The sequence below is a fragment of the Carassius auratus genome, unplaced genomic scaffold, assembly GCF_003368295.1.
Source record: "Carassius auratus strain Wakin unplaced genomic scaffold, ASM336829v1 scaf_tig00217248, whole genome shotgun sequence".
Classification (NCBI taxonomy): domain Eukaryota; kingdom Metazoa; phylum Chordata; class Actinopteri; order Cypriniformes; family Cyprinidae; genus Carassius; species Carassius auratus.
Window position 1 is genome coordinate 1 of NW_020528964.1, and position 18,709 is coordinate 18,709.

General features: G+C 35.4%; 2 protein-coding genes across 2 annotated transcripts; one reads left to right on the forward strand and one right to left on the reverse strand.

Annotated features, from left to right (window-relative positions):
* Window positions 1-1,121: 1,121 nt before the first annotated feature.
* On the forward strand, window positions 1,122-3,780 carry LOC113100355 (major intrinsically disordered Notch2-binding receptor 1-like). The gene is made up of 2 exons (XM_026265177.1): window positions 1,122-1,205; window positions 3,431-3,780. Exons 1-2 carry the CDS (start codon window positions 1,146-1,148, stop codon window positions 3,611-3,613), a joined length of 243 nt encoding a protein of 80 aa, XP_026120962.1. The 5' UTR covers window positions 1,122-1,145; the 3' UTR covers window positions 3,614-3,780.
* A 5,128-nt stretch (window positions 3,781-8,908) lies between these two features.
* Window positions 8,909-13,601, reverse strand: LOC113100347 (interleukin-12 subunit beta-like). Its single transcript, XM_026265155.1, has 8 exons — window positions 13,519-13,601; window positions 13,013-13,161; window positions 12,243-12,324; window positions 11,845-12,087; window positions 10,742-10,844; window positions 10,493-10,656; window positions 9,529-9,692; window positions 8,909-9,248 (listed from the first exon to the last, which is right to left on the reverse strand). The coding sequence occupies exons 3-8, from the start codon at window positions 12,322-12,324 to the stop codon at window positions 9,114-9,116; spliced, it is 891 nt and encodes a 296-aa protein (XP_026120940.1). The 5' UTR covers window positions 13,013-13,161; window positions 13,519-13,601; the 3' UTR covers window positions 8,909-9,113.
* Window positions 13,602-18,709: the final 5,108 nt, after the last annotated feature.

Genomic DNA, 18,709 nt, shown 5'->3' on the forward strand with positions numbered 1-18,709 from the left:
AAACGCAGGCATCTGTTTTGTACGCAGGACCTCCAGGAGCCACACGGAGAGCAGCGGATCAGAAGCCCCCAGAGAGTGGAGCATCAGCTTCAGCAAGGAGCCACACATACAGCCTGCAAAGGTAACAGGTTAAGAAATATCGACATATTTAAACATATTTTAAATGTGCTATTAGTGATATCTCTTCCACATTAAATGTCCCTATGACTTTAAATCACTGAAATTTGTGTCTTGAGAAATCATACTTGTCTTTGTGGCGTAACTAGACTCTGATTGAATTCAGACTAGTATGTTAGAACACTACTCTTATTTCTGCCACATAAAGGTACAGTGTATAACATATGACAAAAACAGTAAGAGTAGTATATTATTCTTTAGCCCCTGTAAACAACAAAATAAGAGTCAATTGCCAATAAGAAAGTCTGTATCAATAGGAAACTAACTCTAATCAGAAATGCTCTCTGCTTGTCAATCATTTTGTGCATTAAGTTAGCAAAATAGCTGAAATTTGTTATAGCACATTTAAATATTAAACTACTTTTCTTCACAAGATTATATTGTAAGAATCTTACACTTTTGCTGGTCACAGAGCTTATCACCTGCAATAATCAGAAAGTTAATGAAAACAAATTGTTTGGGCTTTTGCAGAGGTTAACCAGGAGATAATATTAACTTTAGGGCTGGCCCAAAATAATTATGTAATCCCTGCTACACTGAACTGAAGCACAAGATCCTCATTTTCATGAACATGATCAACAGGTTTTATGCAAACTTGTGGATTTTTATGCAGTGAGTGCTGCTGTCATTAAAGCAAAGGCAAAGAAATTTAACTTTGCACTCAAATTGCAATGCAGAATATATATATATATATATATATATATATATATATATATGTGTGTGTGTGTGTGTGTGTGTGGTGTGTGTATTTTGACTAGTAGTCTCTTTTAGACCCAATGTATATGTATAGATATAAGGGTGAATATTTGGACATAATATAAACCTTTTTTGGCTCCTCAGTTAGATCATTTAGGTGGAGTGCATAAAAGAGAGGGCTCTGTAGTGCAGGAAGTGACGGGCTTTCACCTCATGCCACCTGAGACCCACAATGCACACGCCGCACATCTGTCCATAGCACTACTCAGCATATGACTGAACGTCCCAAAGTGACCTGGAGCCAGTCAGACTTAACACCGCTGGATTTTCAGGTAACAACTCCAAATGTAATGTTTGGATTGAAATCATTGTTACCTCAGGTTCATGAACAGTTCACCTGATAACAATCTGTATCTTTTTACAGTGTATTTATGCTAGTGTCAAATTGACCAAAGCTAGAATAACATTTTTATATTGGATGGCAATATAGTTTTCTAAAGTGCTTACCTTATATATTAACCAATAGATTCTGATGAGGTTAGCAAAACATGTTTTATAAATCTGTGTTAAAGGAACAGTCAGTGGTGGAGGAAGTACTTAAGTTTAGTACTTAAGTAAAAGTACAACTACCCTGCAAAATATATACTTAAGTAAAAGTATAATTACTACATCAACATCTTACTTAAGTAAAAGTAAAGTACATACTTTTAAATTTACTTTAAAGTATTTTTTTAAGTAAAAGTACAATCAGTTGTCTCAATGTCTGGGCTGTTCAATTGTAACAATCACAAACGATATCTATTGTGTACTGGAAAGAGTTGTTGTGTAATACTGACACTGTAAAAATCTGGTTATTTTCTTATTACTCATTAAATAATAATTAGGCTAAGCCAATTATGACGTACAATTTATTTTATTATGACATAGAATTTATTTTATTTTTACTATACTATTAAGAGCAGTAAAAAAAAAACTCAAAAGTACACAGGTGAGTGTTATTCTGAACACTTTAATCAAATTTGTATGACCAGTTTATTCTGCACAATATTATTCTGCTCAATATTACATTTATTTCTGTATTTTTGATCAAATAAATGCAGGCTTGATAAGAAGAAGAAACTTCTGTCAAAAACATTAAAAATAGTAATGTTTCCAAACTTTTGGCCTGTACTGTGTATATATATATATAATATCATGATATTGACGAAAAACCACTGTCATAGTTCAAAATTGTTCACAATCGAATCAAACCAAGATATAGTTTTGCCTGCATGCTTATTTGTGAATGTCAAATAAATACCCAATGTTGTATGGTAAAGAAGCTAGGAGCCGACGCCGTATTAAATAGTTTAAAAAAATTTTCATCGAGTCAAACAAACAGCTTTAGCCAACTACGAATGCACAGATATAGCAGTAGTTTGCTTCATCTCCAAAAATGTAACTAGCAAGCTATCGTCCCTGCGTGCTAATAACCAGCTAAAAGAAGTTGCCCTGTTAGGGTAAGAGTTACCACTAACTTACGTCAAACAAATATTATAATATCTTCGATTTAAATCAGTTCCGCTTGTGTTTGTTTCAAAACACGCGCTGAGCGCGTGAGTTCTTTGGCCAATCAGATCTCCGATCTGTTTCAACGTGCATTGGCCAGCAACGGCAAAACGTCAGTCGACCAAAAAATTTTTTATGCAAGATTCGGAAGGATGTAATGACACGCATTTTAATAATGTAGTGGAGTAGAAAGTACAGATAATTGCTGAAAAATCTACTTGAGTAAAAGTATAAGTATGCATTATTTTTTTTACTTAAGTAAAGTATAGATACGTAAAAATTTACTTAAGTACAGTAACGAAGTACAAATACTTCGTTACATTCCACCACTGGGAACAGTTCACCTGATCAAGAGCCTGATAAAAAAAACATCACAATAATCCACATGACCATTAGTAAACAAATCAGTCTAGACTTTTTGGCTAAAATATGAGTCCTCTATCAGATAATATTGCTTCTTCCAGTGAAAAAGTTGTCTTGTCTGAATCAGGAGAGAAATACACACAGATCAAGCACCAATTACAAGTTTTAACAGTTTTAATTTTGATGTGAGAAGACAACGTATCAAAGTATTTCACTGGAGGAAAAGTGATTATAGATTACGGTCTCATGTTTTTGCCAGAAGCAAAAGTTTAAAGTTGTCCTGATGAGTTTGTTTCTTACACATACAGCTTTTCACTTTATAAGATGTAAATTGATGGACTGGAGTGGTGTGGATTGCTTGTGGATTACTATTATGGACTATAATTCTGAGGGCACCCATTCACTTCAGAGGATCCATTCGTGAACAAGTGATGTAATGCTAAATTTCTCCAAATCTGTTCTGATGAAGAAACAAACTCATCTACAGTACAGTACATCTTGAATGGCTGAGGGTGTACATACTCAGCAAATTTTCATGTTTGAGGGAACTGTTTCTTTCATCTGGAATAATAATTGTTATTTTCAAAATTAGCAGATAAACCAGCTCTGATATCAAACTCTGATATTTTTTATATTTATTTTGCAGGCGCCTGAGTCTTTGGAGTTCTGGACGGATGAGATTTACACGCCGGCCTCCGACACACTCCTGCGGCGTTCGCATTCGTTCACACGTTGCAGCAGGAACCAGGCGTACCGCATCGCTGCCCTCAGCATCACTGCCACCCTCATCCTCATCCTCATCATCGTCATTCCAGTCAGCACCGCTTAACACACATGCAGCCACATTGAATGGACCTATATGTGTTTATTTGATAATATTATCAAGATTTTAAAGAATGCATGAATTCTTCAGGAACCCGATTTGACAAACTTGAAGCATGGCAGACTTTAAAACCTATGCAAAAAAGACTACATTTCCTGAAACCTTCAGTGGGCCTTTTTGGAGTTCCCTTACCTTTAGTTTTGTTTGAATTTAAGCAGTTTTATCAGTTAAATGCTTATTTGGCAGTTTATGGCCTGAGGACGTTCCGGTATGCCCTCTTTGTTGACGGATGCTGGGGAGTTCCCATTAGTCTAATCTAATTCTGCTGAAACCTGAGACGACATCCACTTGCTCGCACAGCGGCACACATTTCTCTCTTCCACACCTCTGCTCTCTCTCCATTTAAATGCATGGAAAATCCATTACTAGTTGCAAATTTGCATGCAACTGCCCTTTAAATCGGCTAAATGTCCCCGTATTTGGAGGAAATGCTGATGTGTGAGAGATATGAATCTCGTCTCTGTTTTAGTTTGATGCATATTCTTTATTACTGACCTGAACTTGTGGTGAACTCCATCACAGTGCTACAAGACATAATATCCTCCCTCACAAAAGCTTGAAAGAAAAGGAAAATGAGCCTCCAGAGATCCAGAATGGATGCATGATGGTGGATCAATACCGGCACGCATTTTCCATTTGCTGACAAACAACAGCATGCAACTTTTAATGGGCTGTGATGGGACTGAGTGAGTGCGGGAGGGGAGAGATCGAGAGAAAAGGAGTGTTTGTCCACTTTTATTGAGCCTGATGTTTTCGTAGTCCCACTTCTGTCTGATGTGGATGATTAATGAGTGATTTTCCAGTTGGAACCGATGCTTTTTTACATGCAGTTTGATCTATGATCCATGAAATTGTAATTCATCTTGTGCTAGAGACTTCAGAATGAATGATACCTCAATCAATTACTTTTCTAAATGATCAGATTTGCAATCACAGGCTAGTAGGCGATCACCTTGCAACCTCCCAGAACATCTTAGCAACCATGCACAGCTTAAGTACTGACAGGCGCTCAAACTTAGCAAGCAAATAGAAAGCCTGGGCAATGCTTTAAGCAGCACCAAGTTATCTGAATACTGCAATGTGAAGACAATTGAATGAGATGTCCTAATTTAAGGAGGCAACGTTGGAAAAGTTTTGACTTTTGACATTATTTTGTTTGATATTTTTTCTGTTCATCTTGTAGAAATAGCCTATGCATTTCTCCTCAGAAGCATACCTGTTTTTCCATTATGACTGTATGAACACATGCATTTCTGGATTGGGATTCCTCCTTTTTCAGGGCACCTTCGACTGTGAAAATATTCCTTTGTTTCTTCATAAATCTGGTTTTGGTTATTCAGTGGGACTGTGTCTTGTGTGTCATTTCTTCCGCCAGTTAAAGAAGGAGGAAGTTGCAAAGGAAGCAGGTGGATCATGTCAGTTGTAATATCTGATTGGAGTGAGAGTTTTTCTTTAATAAGATCAGCAGTACTTTTTCACACTGCTGCTTGTTGCTTTCCCCAATGCAGTTTTAATATTTCAGAGCACAGCTCTCATAAATGTGTATTATCTATTTATGATCTGTCAGTTCCGTTATTGACGTGAAAGCACTTAACCGCACTTACACAGTCTCTCTTCCTTCTAATGTAGTTTATCTAAAATCTCCACTGCCCTTTTCTTTCTGCATACACACCATGAAAGTTATTTGGTTTCATATTTGATAATGCTACAGGATTCACTGTAGAGATTGCACACATATTGATTCCAGTGAAATCATGAAGAGTGAAAATCCAATATTATATAAAAGATATTGAAATGAAACTATAGTCTTTCTGAATCCTAATTGTTGGATCATTTCTCATAATTGAATTTCAGCTGATCCGTGTGTTTCTATAAATGTATAAAATAATATTTTGTTTTTAGTGAAGACATGCACCTCAATGTTATATATCTTGGGAACAACAGTGAACACTTGGATTGTTTTATAAGCCAGTGTACTATAAGAAAGCTTATGAAATAGTAAATTTGTCTAAATGCAGATTAGGTTTTCTATTACTGCAGGACGCCAGTATCGAATCTTTAAATTGTGATGAAATTTTACATAAAAATGGATGCATTAGTATTTTTTATTTTATTTAAAATGATTAATTTGTAGTTATAATTATACAAATTATTACTTACATTTATTGCATTTAAAATCAATTTCACAAGAGCACACGTGTAAATGAGCAGTGTCTCTGCAGGAACCTCGAAAGAACTTTATCTTGCAAAAAGACTCACAGTTCAGAAAGGAGGAGCTCTGAGACAAAACAAAACATCCTGAAACCAGTGAGTATTTTTTTCTTTTCTGCTATATGAGAGTGTTTTTCAACAATGTTGCAATATGAATAAATCATCAGATAAAATATTGGAAATTGTAATAACCATAATCAGCATAATATTTACAACCTTTTAAATATAATTCAAAATATATATGAAAAAAATCTAAAATATTTTTAAAAAGGCGTAAATATATGTAAAAATACTTGAAACCATATTGGAAATACAGTTTAAAAATGTAGATATGTATTTAAAAACTAATATTTTACCCTCTATATATTTCAATCCAAGAAAAAAACATTCATGTCATATTTTAAGAAAAACTTTATTTGTTTTTCTAAAACATGTGAATTTAAAACACATAAGCAAGGAGCAAAATGGCAACAATCCCCTCTAGTAGGCTATTCTGTTCACAAATGTACTCTTGCCCCTGAAATACATTTTGAAATATATATATCGTACTTTCAGGACTATAAGTCACACTTTTTATCATAGTTTGGCTGGTCCTGCGACTTATAGTCAGGTGCACCTTATTTATCAAAATTAATTTGACATGAACTGAGAGAAATGAACCAAGAGAAAACATTACTGTCTCCAGCCGCGAGAGGGCGCTATATACTGCTCAGTGCTCCTGTAGTCTACACTTGATATCAGCGCCCTCTCGCGGTTGTAGACGGTAATGTTTCCTCTTGGTTCTTGGTTCCAGTGTGACTTATATATGTTTTTTCCTCATCAAGACGTATTTTTGGACTGATGCGACTTATACTCAGGTGCGACTTATAGTCTGAAAAATATGGGTATATATATATATATATTTAACCTACTCCAATAATATGTTTCATGTACAACTTCGAAAAATATGTAATGCAGTGATGCTCAAGACTGCTTTTTGTTTGTGCTGAATGTGAGACTGATTCAGTTTTTTCTTTATTTTATAAGTTTATAAGTTTCGCAGGATTGCTTTTTGCACTTCAGAGACACAGTCATGCTGGTGAACTCTGGAGGTTGAGAGCACGATCACCGTGGCTCCTGTGTCATCAGCATTATTTGCGACAGCCATAATGGCATCAGAGTCTGACGATAATTCAGTCCTCCACCTTCTCAGGCCCCTCCAAGTAGGGGGAGTCCACAGCATGACACCTTCTGTTAGAAGTATCACACATGTGCATTCAAATTCACTCACTCGCACACACAAAGTTGCTCACCAGTTTTGTCATCTGTGGTCTGTGATTCAGTGTTGATGTGAACTCAGATGGAGAGGTGCTCGGAAACGATCACAGCTTTGCTCTGAGAATGACTGCAGGCTTTGCCGGAGAGGCAAACAAGCAAATGGCATGGATGCACAGTTTTAGGTAATTGCTGAGTCTCATCTTGCAATCAGTTGGACTCCACATAGCTGTTCCTCGCCAGTGATCACAAAACTTTCCTGAAGTGTGCTAAGAAGTCTCGACTACAGGAGTTGAGCTTGGTAGAGGAGTTGGATTTCACACACTTTTAATTAAATCTTTTTCAGATGTCCTTGATGTTATATAATAATGTGGAGTCAATGCAACAGCAAGGTTTTGATTTCGCACTGTAAGACCAATCAATACTGTATCTGGCTGCTCTGTGCAGTCACATTCTATGGTATTATGCTATATTTCATATTGTGAGAGTAATAAGTGATTCTGTTCAAGTGAGCAGGAAACAGCTAAATATCACAGACAGCAAAAACTCAGTTCATAGTGAATCCACTCCAATTCTCCCATTCTCATTTTCTTGTTACAAATCATGTTTCACTCAGACATATGTCATTGCTCATATATATATATACATTTAAGACAATCAAATGATAATATGATATATTAAGTATAATATTGTTTTAAAAATGGTTATATATAGAAAAATACCCGATTGAGTCTAAGAACAGGTCTGTAGTTTAATGTTAATTCTGTGAAGAATAATTGCTAGTGTTAATTCATTTACTTGGTTTGTTTGTGTTTTGTGTGTTTAGGGCTCCTTTTGAAAGTCACTCTCTCTCATAAAGCTGAGTGGGACAGTGACCATCGGCTGTTTTTCATGACTTATCCTGCCGATCAAAATGCATCCGCAGCAAGACTCGGACACAACAGATGAGCAGAGACAAACAAGAAGACACGCTAATAAAAGAGTGCAGTTAAAAAGAACAGAGATGTATATGGAAATAACAATTATACCAATAAATATGTTTGAAAATACAATATTGTATTTCTTACAAAATCTACTGTTGATTTTTATTATACAAAAAGTTCCATAAAGCTCCCAAAAGGAGGCGGCATCCCCTCCATCCTCACTTATGCCTCCTGCTGTTCACTAAAAGTTTCATAAACATGCTCAGCTCAGCATTAGTATTTATAGAATTTATTCAAGACATATTATACACACATTCACTGTCTCTATTTACAATGTTTCAATATGCTTTTAGAAAATCAAAATTCCCAATTCAGGCATTTCCAATTCTTCTGCCGAGTTTTCTGTTTATTTTTCTTCTTGTTGCATGGTTTTGAGTGTGCTTCTTTGTTACAGCCTCTTTGTTTCCTTTTGGGCACCTATACGGAGAACAAGAAATCATGTGCATTCTGTTGTAAGCACAAACTCATACTGTTTATCTGAGCTTCTCTCTCATATGTTCACTAGTGTTCAAAAGTGCACTTGGGGTCAGCAAGATTATAGAAATGAATACATTTACTCAGAAAGGATGCAGCAGATTGATCAGAGACAGGTAAAGACATTTGTCCATTACAGGAATGAATATGATTTATGAAATGAATTGTGTAAATAGAATGAAGCTCTTTAAAGTTTGTGGTTTTAGGATTTAGTGACCGATATGAGGAAGTATGTTGAAGTTTTTTTACGTGTTTGCACAAAAATCAGCATTTCATAGTACAGTAATTCCTGTCAGTAAATCATGGCCAGTGAATCACAGCCATGCGACACCATGATCGCAACTGTGATATTGCTTAATCTGAAGGAAGCGAGAGACAGAACAGACGAGCAAAGGTTTTTAATAGGACAGAGAAATGGTACATGCATCCATACATAAACACATATAAAAAATAATAAATAAGGAATGGAAAAATGGGACAGGAGATATAAATAAAGGGTTCAGGAGGAGGGGAGGTTTTAATCGCTAGTTTACATTTTTCCACTTGCTCCACTCGCTCCACTGAGAGAGGAGTAGCAGGTCTCTGCAGCGGACCCTTAGTTTGGTGATGGAGCCCTTAACTTTGATCTTTGAGCCCTCTTCCCTTTCTTCAGTCTTCAGCTGAAGAGACGAAGAAGCAGAAAACAAGACAATTCATTACTGCAACATTCTTAAAAGGACAGTTCATCCTAAAATGAAATTGATGCCTTCCAGTGAATCATGACTTGAATTTTTTTGTTCGTTCCTCACACAATTCCAGTGATTTGAATGTCTTATGTAAGTCAATATTATGATAAACTTCTCCATGGAAGAAAGAAAGTCATTTAGGTTTGAGATGAAATCATTCTCATTATGTGTGTGTGTGTGTGTGTGTGTGTGTGTTCAGGAGAGCATGTCGTACCTCCCCATTGTGCCGTATCTCATACTCAATCTCATGCTTAAGAGGAAAGAAACTGTGGGGCTGCGGCCAGGTCGAGGGAGGCTTCACCTCTATTTCAATGATTTGTTCATCACTCCCCTCATTTTCTATAGAGCAGATTGAAATGCCTGGATCTGCTGGCTTAACTAGGAAAAACAGAGAAAACATTCAATCAGATGCGCTTTAGATCAGTGGTTTTCAACTAGAGAGCCACTAGAGGGCCTCAACAAACTTACATTAATGATTCATATAAATATTATTCAAAATATACAATCAAGATGTAAACTGAATTTTTTTTCTCAGTTCTTAAAGGGGATGTTGGATGCAAAATTCCCTTTTACGTGGTGTTTGCATGTGTCTTAGCATTGTGTGGACACAACCACACTATAATCCATTCACTCCTCTTTTTTAATCTCCCAAAAAATCCTAAACAGTCTCAATTATCAAGCGACGACCACTGAACGGACTGTCCCGTATTGGCATATTTCTGTCCTGAAACGCCCGAACACCAGAACATCAAACCGTGCCATCTTCCCCAGTTTTGCGCAGCAGAATAATTGTCCTCCACTGCTGCAGTTGTATGGATTCTTAATGCATTTATTACAATTATATTTAATCTTTTTCTCATCGAACAACTAGACTAACGAATAGCTCGACTCAACCCGTACCTGGCTTTCTTCTGTGTAAACATAACTTCACCTACACTTTGCATCAGGGTATAAATGCCCCCTTTATAACACAGTTTCTCCCAGTTTATGTTAATACTATGCTATAGTCAATGTTTGTTTTCCTTAATTCATATTTATCTGAAATATGTAACTCTTTGGTTGTGAGCATTCTTCAAAATATCATATTTTGTGTTCAACAGATGAACGAAACTCATACAGGTTTAGAACAATTTGAGGGGTGAGTAAGCGACATCATTTCCTTTAACCCACACACTCACCAACGTCTCGTAGATAGAAGCTGTAGTCCGTTTTCATATAGCAGCATGTGGAAACTGCCTCCCCTGTGATCAGCAGCCGCTCAGACTCTTCAGAATATGAATTGGTGGAATGTGGGAGAAAAAAATCCCCATCCACGGACTGTGACACCCAGTCACCATCATCCCTAAATAGATACAATTAGCATACTTGGTTGCGTCAATGCTAAAATAAGCTCAGTGTATCTGTGGGTGTGTTTGTATTTCTGATACCTTGTATTGCGAAGTCTGAAAGCAGTAAATTCTTCTGATGTCCAGGCACATTTGATTTTTTGAGAGCAGGAAAAGGTTTCAGCTGTGCAGTTGATATTAAAAGCTGAAAAGCAAGAGAGAAATACCCTGAAAAGCTGGGCCTGACACTGAACAGACAAAGCTTGAGTACTCTGACCGTGTCCAAAACCGAAAGTAGCTGCCTTCCTGCTTTGTGGCCTAGACAATGACTCAATGAGGCTTTTTTTTATGAAGTCCCTAGGAAACTAGTTTCAAAACTGTATTACAAAATCATAACATCACATCTACGTTCTTAAAAATAATTTTTTGAAAGGTGGGTTCCTTGAAGAATCTTTCAGTGAACTGTTCTTAAATAGAGCCAGTGAGAACAAGATCTAACAAACATTTGTCCACTAATGAAAAGGAAATGTTGGATGTTAAAGGTTCTTCAAGGGGTCATTGATGCCATTAAAGAAGGCTACACCACTTTTGAAATATATTTTAAAGAGCATAATTATTAAGATCAATGGTTCCCAACTAGTTTTGCTTCAGAACCCAGATGTTTACATTCAGATAGGTGAAGCAAGAAAATGAAAATGTCCATAAATATTCTTGATTAAAGCAAGATTTTGCAGAATTTGCACAAAATGTTGTACAATTAGTTTTTAATGCAGTCTTTGATGTCAAAAACGAAAGAAAAAAATAAAGGTTTGATGTTAAGATCAATGGTTCCATAACCATTTCCATTCCACAAAAGGTTCTTCATATAGTAAGAAGATTATTTAGATTATTAAAATGGTATTCGCACCAAGAAAAATGGTTGTTGTAAGAACTGTTCACTGGAAGGATCTTTCAGGAACCAAAATATAGTTTTTCTATGACACTGTTGTGAAAACACCCTTTTGAACCTTTATTTTTAACTGAAAGCATTTTCTCCTCATTTGATATTTGCTGTATTTTATGATTTGCATATGATGAGCATTATTTTTTCCTGCTCTTCGTGACTGTGGGGACACCATTAGGATCACTGATCTAGAATGTGGATTGAACGTAGAAGTGAGTTAAGTGACTTTTGTAAAGTAAATTTTTGATACGAATGTACCCACCTGTAACTTCTTTAGACTTGTCGAGCAGGAGATAGGTGTAGTCTTCAAGACCCGTATCACTCCAGCAGGTGTAATTACCGGTTAGGTCTTCCTGCAGGTTAATCACGGTCAAATCCCGCCCATTGAGTTTTTCAAACTCTGTTTCCGATATCGGCTGTATGCTATCATCCAGTCTCCATTTGATATTGTCTTTATCTGTTCTACAGGTCAGGGTAACGGATTTGCTTCTCTCAGCCAGTTTAACTGCATAAAGAGAAATAATTTAGAATACAGAATGGATGTATAAATATGTATTTCTAAACCCAAAACTGGGGGAATCCCCACTATGATACAAATATAGTGTGTGTGTGTTTGTGTGTGTACTCTTGCTAAAATAATGATGTGGTCAGTACACTCACATTTCTCAGGGAAAATGTTAAGCGCAGCCATCCTCACTATGGACAAACAAAAGAGAAGGGTGAACTTCATCAACCCAGCCATCTGGAGAAAAGAAAAGACAAAATGCCATATTTAACGTGATTTAACAGTCACTTTCTCTGATCAAAAGTACAATACAAAATAAAAGAATGAATATAAGCAACTTAACACATTCAATCATTAACGTAGCATGGACATTATTCCATATAGAACTTAAATCTATATCATAAAAATGCCAGTCATCATTAAAAAAATACAACAATTATTAATTGCCAGTATTCAAAGGAAGGCATCTATGGCCATGGACCAAAAATAAAAAGATGAACGTTTACATTTTCAACATTTATATTAAAATATAGTTTTAAAGCAGTTTATAAATGCATATTATATCCTTAAACTTTTATTATTATTATTATTTATTTATTTATTTATTTATTTATTTATTTATTTACTCAGTTATTTGTTACAGTCCATTTAAAAGTTCCAAATTAAGTTTGTAAAGTACAAATATTCTACATTTGGCGGAAAGTTGTCTAAAATATAATGTATGTCCCACTGCAAACATAACAACTTTTATATATAATATAATATAATATAATATAATATAATATAATATAATATAATATAATATAATATAATATAATATAATATAATATAATATAATATCAAATAATTCAGATTAAAAAGATGGGATTAAAGTGAACTGACCTGTTTGAACGGATGTTCAGAGCGTAATGTATAGCTATCTTACCTTCGATGCTGTTGCGTCAATAGTTGCGAAAACTCTCAGGTGTGATGGACGCGTCCTTTCCGTGTGTCCTCCGCTGGGGTCTGGACGTGTTTTATAACGTAGCCTACACGGAACCGTTGGGCAAACGTCCGCGGATTCTTAGAGTTCCCCTCGAGTTCAGAATGAACAAGTGTTAAAATTAAAATTACTGCTAAATTACTAAGAGATAGCCTCTCTTCCTCTCTCTGTCACCATTCCAATTATAGACCAGTTTCATAAGTTACCTAGACTATCTTATAGTAGCCTATAAACTATTTGATGAATAAACGATTGTTTCCCCTGTACAAAAAAAAAAAAAAAAAAAAAAAGTTATAAATAAATAAATGAAACAACGCTTATTGGAGAGACGTTGTCTTGACTAGACGCAGTTATAGCCCACACTAATTACTATTTCAATCCTTCTAAATCAAAATCTCACTTTTAATTAAATGTTACTTGCTGTTTCTGTAATTAACTGTGAAACTTACAATTCCAGTGTAGTCTGATGATTCTGATGCCCCTTTATTCTATAAACCGCTGAACCATCTATGAGCTAACAAAACAAAGTGAATCATAAACTCCCATAGAATGAGGAAACACATCTCTGCCTTTATAATATTTACTATACCGCGGTAGTCATATTGCTTTGTCACAATAAACACTGAAATGTGTTTACATTCATTGTCTATAATCATTATGTTGAGTGCAAATCACTGATTTTTATATAACATGTTTTAGTGCTGTGGAAATCTTTTGATCTTCAAAGCATAATATATTTCCAAAACAATGCATTATATTTGCTATATATTTAAAAACACTTACCTGAGATATTTAGTATATTCATTAATTAAAAAAAATGCATAAGGAAGACACAATACTCTCAGCTTTATTAGATTATAAAATTGTGTGAAAGTGGACAGATTTTGAATGGCTGCTGTTTTTCATGCTTTTCCTAATCAATAATAAAAAAAAACAACCAATTTTAATAATGCTTTTCAGAGGCTAAACTATTGCAATTATTTCTGTTTTAGCTTAATTCATGAACAACAGAAAACATTATAATAGGTTGGAAGAAGAAACTGTTATGAGAAAAGTTATTCTGTTTTGTTCTTACATAAGTTTGGTTCTTGTCTTCAGTAAAAGTCAGTCAACCGGGACATGACCTTTTAACCACAAGTGCAAATTTAAATACTAATGACGCGAGAAATAGAGGTGATAAATAAGTGAGAGAAATACATAGGGGACTGTACATATGATAAACTAGAATTGTTTCATAGTTACAGTGTATATGTTTATCTTTATTTACCCTCATAAAATGGAAGTGAAATGTGACAACATGCCGTAGATGGGTACATTGTAACATGACTGTATGACAGATTAAACGTTATATGATCATAAAAAAATAAATAAATACAAGACAAACTAAAATATTTCAACAATGATTCAATTATGTTTTTTAAATAATTTTTAATAATCTGACAAGCGTATTGGTTGGAGGACAGGTTGGATTTTAGAGTTTGACAATGAACACATTGCAAACAGGCTTGGGGCAAACCACAAAAATGAACCAAATTGATTTATGAACATTAAACATTGACTGTCGGTCTTTATTCACCTGCTTCTCGTTGTTTCTTATTAAAATCAATGAAAGTAAATATTGTAAATGGCATCACTAATGTCATAGAATAGCATAGTTTAATAACGATGGGGCACATTGTAACGCATTGTTGTGTTAGTGTCTTCTACTAGTTATTAAAAAAACAATCTAAACTGAGAAATAACAGATTGGAGATTAAAGTAAACGCAAAATTGTCTCAATTTAAATGAATAGCAAAAACTGAGATGAAAAATTTATTTAAACCAGAAAGGAACATTTACTATGGTGAACTTTTGAACTTTGGCTAACTTTTTTCTCTATATAATGTTGATATGGTAGCTAGTAAATACTGTACATTTTGTTATGCTAGCATGCATGGAAATATTTAAACCACGTGTAACAACTAACCTCACCTTACTTTGTGCAACGTGCAATCCTACATCAAGGAAGTTTCTGTAAGCACCGAATTCCACGTGCTCACAAGTTTGTCTTCTCAAAACAAAGTTTGCACGTTGCCTGCAAATCAGTTAAAATGAATTCTGAATTTCCCCTCAAATAAATGTGTGACAGAAACCAAATGGTGTGATTGAAGCAGATAAGAAGACTGATAAATATCTTTGGTTAAGGCGGTGTGAATGTGTAATACAGCAGTTCCTCTGTAAATGCTTTGCTTTGCAAATGATTTAAACACTGCACTTCTGTATTGAAGCAGGGGGAAACCATGCCTGATGTACGCGGCTGGTGCTTTGGGGTATTTCAGGAGACGAAACATGGATGTTTTATTGCATTGTGTGTATGTTTGTGAGTTGGTGAACCTGTACGTGTTAAACTGATTCTTTATAGGCATGCGTAAGAGTTTTTATTTTTAAATGAAAAGAGCTGACATCATTCTGGCAGCCCCCCTGATGTCAGAGACTCAACACTTTCCTTAGAGCCTTGCACAACATATCAGTCATTAGGTGTTATTAAAATTCATTAGCCAAGCCATGAAATTTCCTCAAGTGAGTATTATGATGGAAATGACACATTTCTTTTCCTAGACACACTTTTCTCTGTCTCACACACGTGTCACTAATTTCTAAAATTAGGGGGGTGCATTGAAACTCGATTCGGAACAATTTTATCCAGTTTTTCGAAATATTTTTTTATTTGCTTTTTCACAATTTTAAATAACTTGACTATCTTATGAGGAACACAGACTGTGATTCTTCCCATCTCCTGAAAGCACACTTTTGACTATATAATTAATGTTAAACATGATGTTTCTGTTTCACTTGGCACACATGCTAAGGAAGGCATATTCTGAAAAGTCAATTTCTAGAAAGCAAGAATTGGCCTGTCCCCATGTCTAAATATTATGTGCGTGAAAGTACCCAATAAGGCCAGTCAGTCCCGACTGTACTCTTTCATTTGGGTTACAAATAAACACGCTGTACATTCCTGTTGACACATTTAACTTTGCAACCTCTCAACACTTCCATTATTGGGTTTATAGTTAAACAAATCAAGTCATCATATTAGTGGCTTATCTTAACTTATCTTATCTATTCATCCATCCATTCATCCATCCATCCATCCGTTTTTCTATATATATAATTTATGGTTCTTTCTATATTTCATTCATTTAAATTCCGTTTTGTCACATACAACAAGAACTTCAAAATGACATAGTGATATATCTGTTTCCTATCTTGTTTTAATCACTATGTAGGCCTATGCAAAAAACAAACTTTTGGGCTGATATTGGAAATTTTTTTTACTGTAAGTTGCCATGTATATATTTATTCCAAAGACTCAGTCGCTTTGGTGCATTTCTCAGATCAGAAGTTAAATTCTTAAAACTACTTGTTCAACCTCCACACCATCCAGTTATAAAAGCAGTTTCTCATTCTTTTGATCAAATTGGGATCACCTTGGTACATTCATGCAACGGATTACATACATTTGTATGCGATTTCCCATCATTTGCTAAAGTAATGTTGCTCAAAATTTAAGTTCTCTGTGTAAGTCTCTAAATGTATAGCTGATCATCTTATGACCTATAACCCATCTCGCTCTTTAAGGTCACATAACTTTAGACTATTAGTACCCATGACATCCAAGTCCATTAAAGGAGGAAGATCATTTTCTCATCTGGCTCCTAAGAGTTTTCCTCAATCGATTTGGTACATTTCTCCAAACTCAGGTAACAGCTCTCAAAACCGTAAACTAAACTCACTAAATCTCATGTTGGTGAAACGTTTAAGTATTCACTGCATAGTGAAACAGCATTTTATTTTAGTAATGCATTTATGCAGCATCACAAATATTTTCGCGAGTCATGCATCATGGGAAAAAACGCCTTGAATGCTGTATCCATCCTTGACATGCTTGTGACCCACTATCTTCACTGGCCTCTTCCATCGCTTGAAGACTTTCTTTGGTGTTGCGATCATGTACTTTCCACCTCCAAGAGGGGGAGAATTCCTCAACTAGATTCAGGAAAGGAGAAGAAGCAGGAACCAAATCCTGATATGTAGGTTATTGTCAAACCACTCTCACACTAGTGCTGAATGGTGGAATTGGACATTGTCCCAAACAACTTGCTCTCCCTCCTCCATCCTCAGTTCTTCTTGCTCCTCCTCCTACATCCTCAGCTCTTCTTGCTCTTGCTCCTCTTCCTCTTCTTCTCCCTCTATCCTGTCCACCACCTCTCAATCTTACACCTCTTCCTTTTTCCACTACTCATTCTTCTATTTTTTATTGTATTTTTTCCTCGTTCATCATCTTTGTCGTTTTTCTCTTCCCCTTTTGTAGTTGTTGTAATTAAGACAGCTGTGTGAACAATTAGGAAATTGTCTTTTTCTGTGTTGAGTGGATTACTAACTCAGATATCAGATATCAGATATCAGAACAGATATCAATTCGGGGTTAATTGAGGACATAAGGTGTGATCTTTGTGAAGACCAATGAAAAAGCTGCTAATGTTTTTTTCTGATATATTAAAGATTTGGTTGGTATGAACTGCTGTGATAGCATTGGGGAATGTTGTGCACAGTGTTTTGATAAAATTATGCTTTTAATTTTTCAATTTGTATGAAATTAAGGAGAATTTACTATCTGTTTAGGACAATTACAAAGTGTACAGATCACTGTGTTAAATGTTTTGAGAGCAGTTAATTGAGTTTGGAGAAATGTACCAAATCGATGAAGAAAAATTGTAAAGATGCACTTCTTCAGCCAAGCATTCACATAACGTATCTCAATCCCACACTTGTTCCCAGTTGGATCTGTTAAATCCCAAACATATTCTTTTCAGTCTGCCTTTCTGTTCCCCTACCCCTGGATCTCGAGGTATCTACAAAGATAATACCTGCTCCAGCATGGATCCAGCCTCATAGAAAGACTTCAGATGACCCAACACCTCTGAAGAGATGATGCTGAACCCAGTGAGGACCCCAGATGACGCCAACTTGAATCAACATGCACAGCTGCCAAAATGTTTCTATATTGTTGTAATCATTATGATCACACTTGTAATAATTGCTTTAATGAGCTTCTGCCTAAAATGAATTCATGTTAGCTAGCTGTATGATTCTACTGATCTTGAACTGTTAATTTGTGAAATGAACATTACTTGGATGCATTCACTTCTGCTTTGTAATGCAGAGACATTTCTCTAAAGCTGCTTTGAAACTATGTGTGCCCTAAAAAAAAAAGCCCTATACAAATCAGTTTGAATTGGAAATTAGAATTTTTGTAAATTTCCCATGAATCGTGCAGGTGAATCTTGACTTTCACAAATGTAGATTAGGCTCAGCGAATGATAAACCAGTTCTCTGAAATATCTCAAAGGTGCGCATATTTCTTTTATTTATCACAATGAGTGATAACGTAACGTAAGTAAAGTGTAACTGTGAATCCTATCCTGTCTCTTTTAATCAATATCCCACATAAAATAATGTGTAAATGTGTGCTTTTGAAATGGATACAGGTATACTTCTCTGCAAATATTAAGGATGATTCGAGAAATGCACCAAAGCAACTGAGAAAAACTGAAAAACTTTATAAAAAACTTCTTTAAGTTTTTATCTTTTGTACAA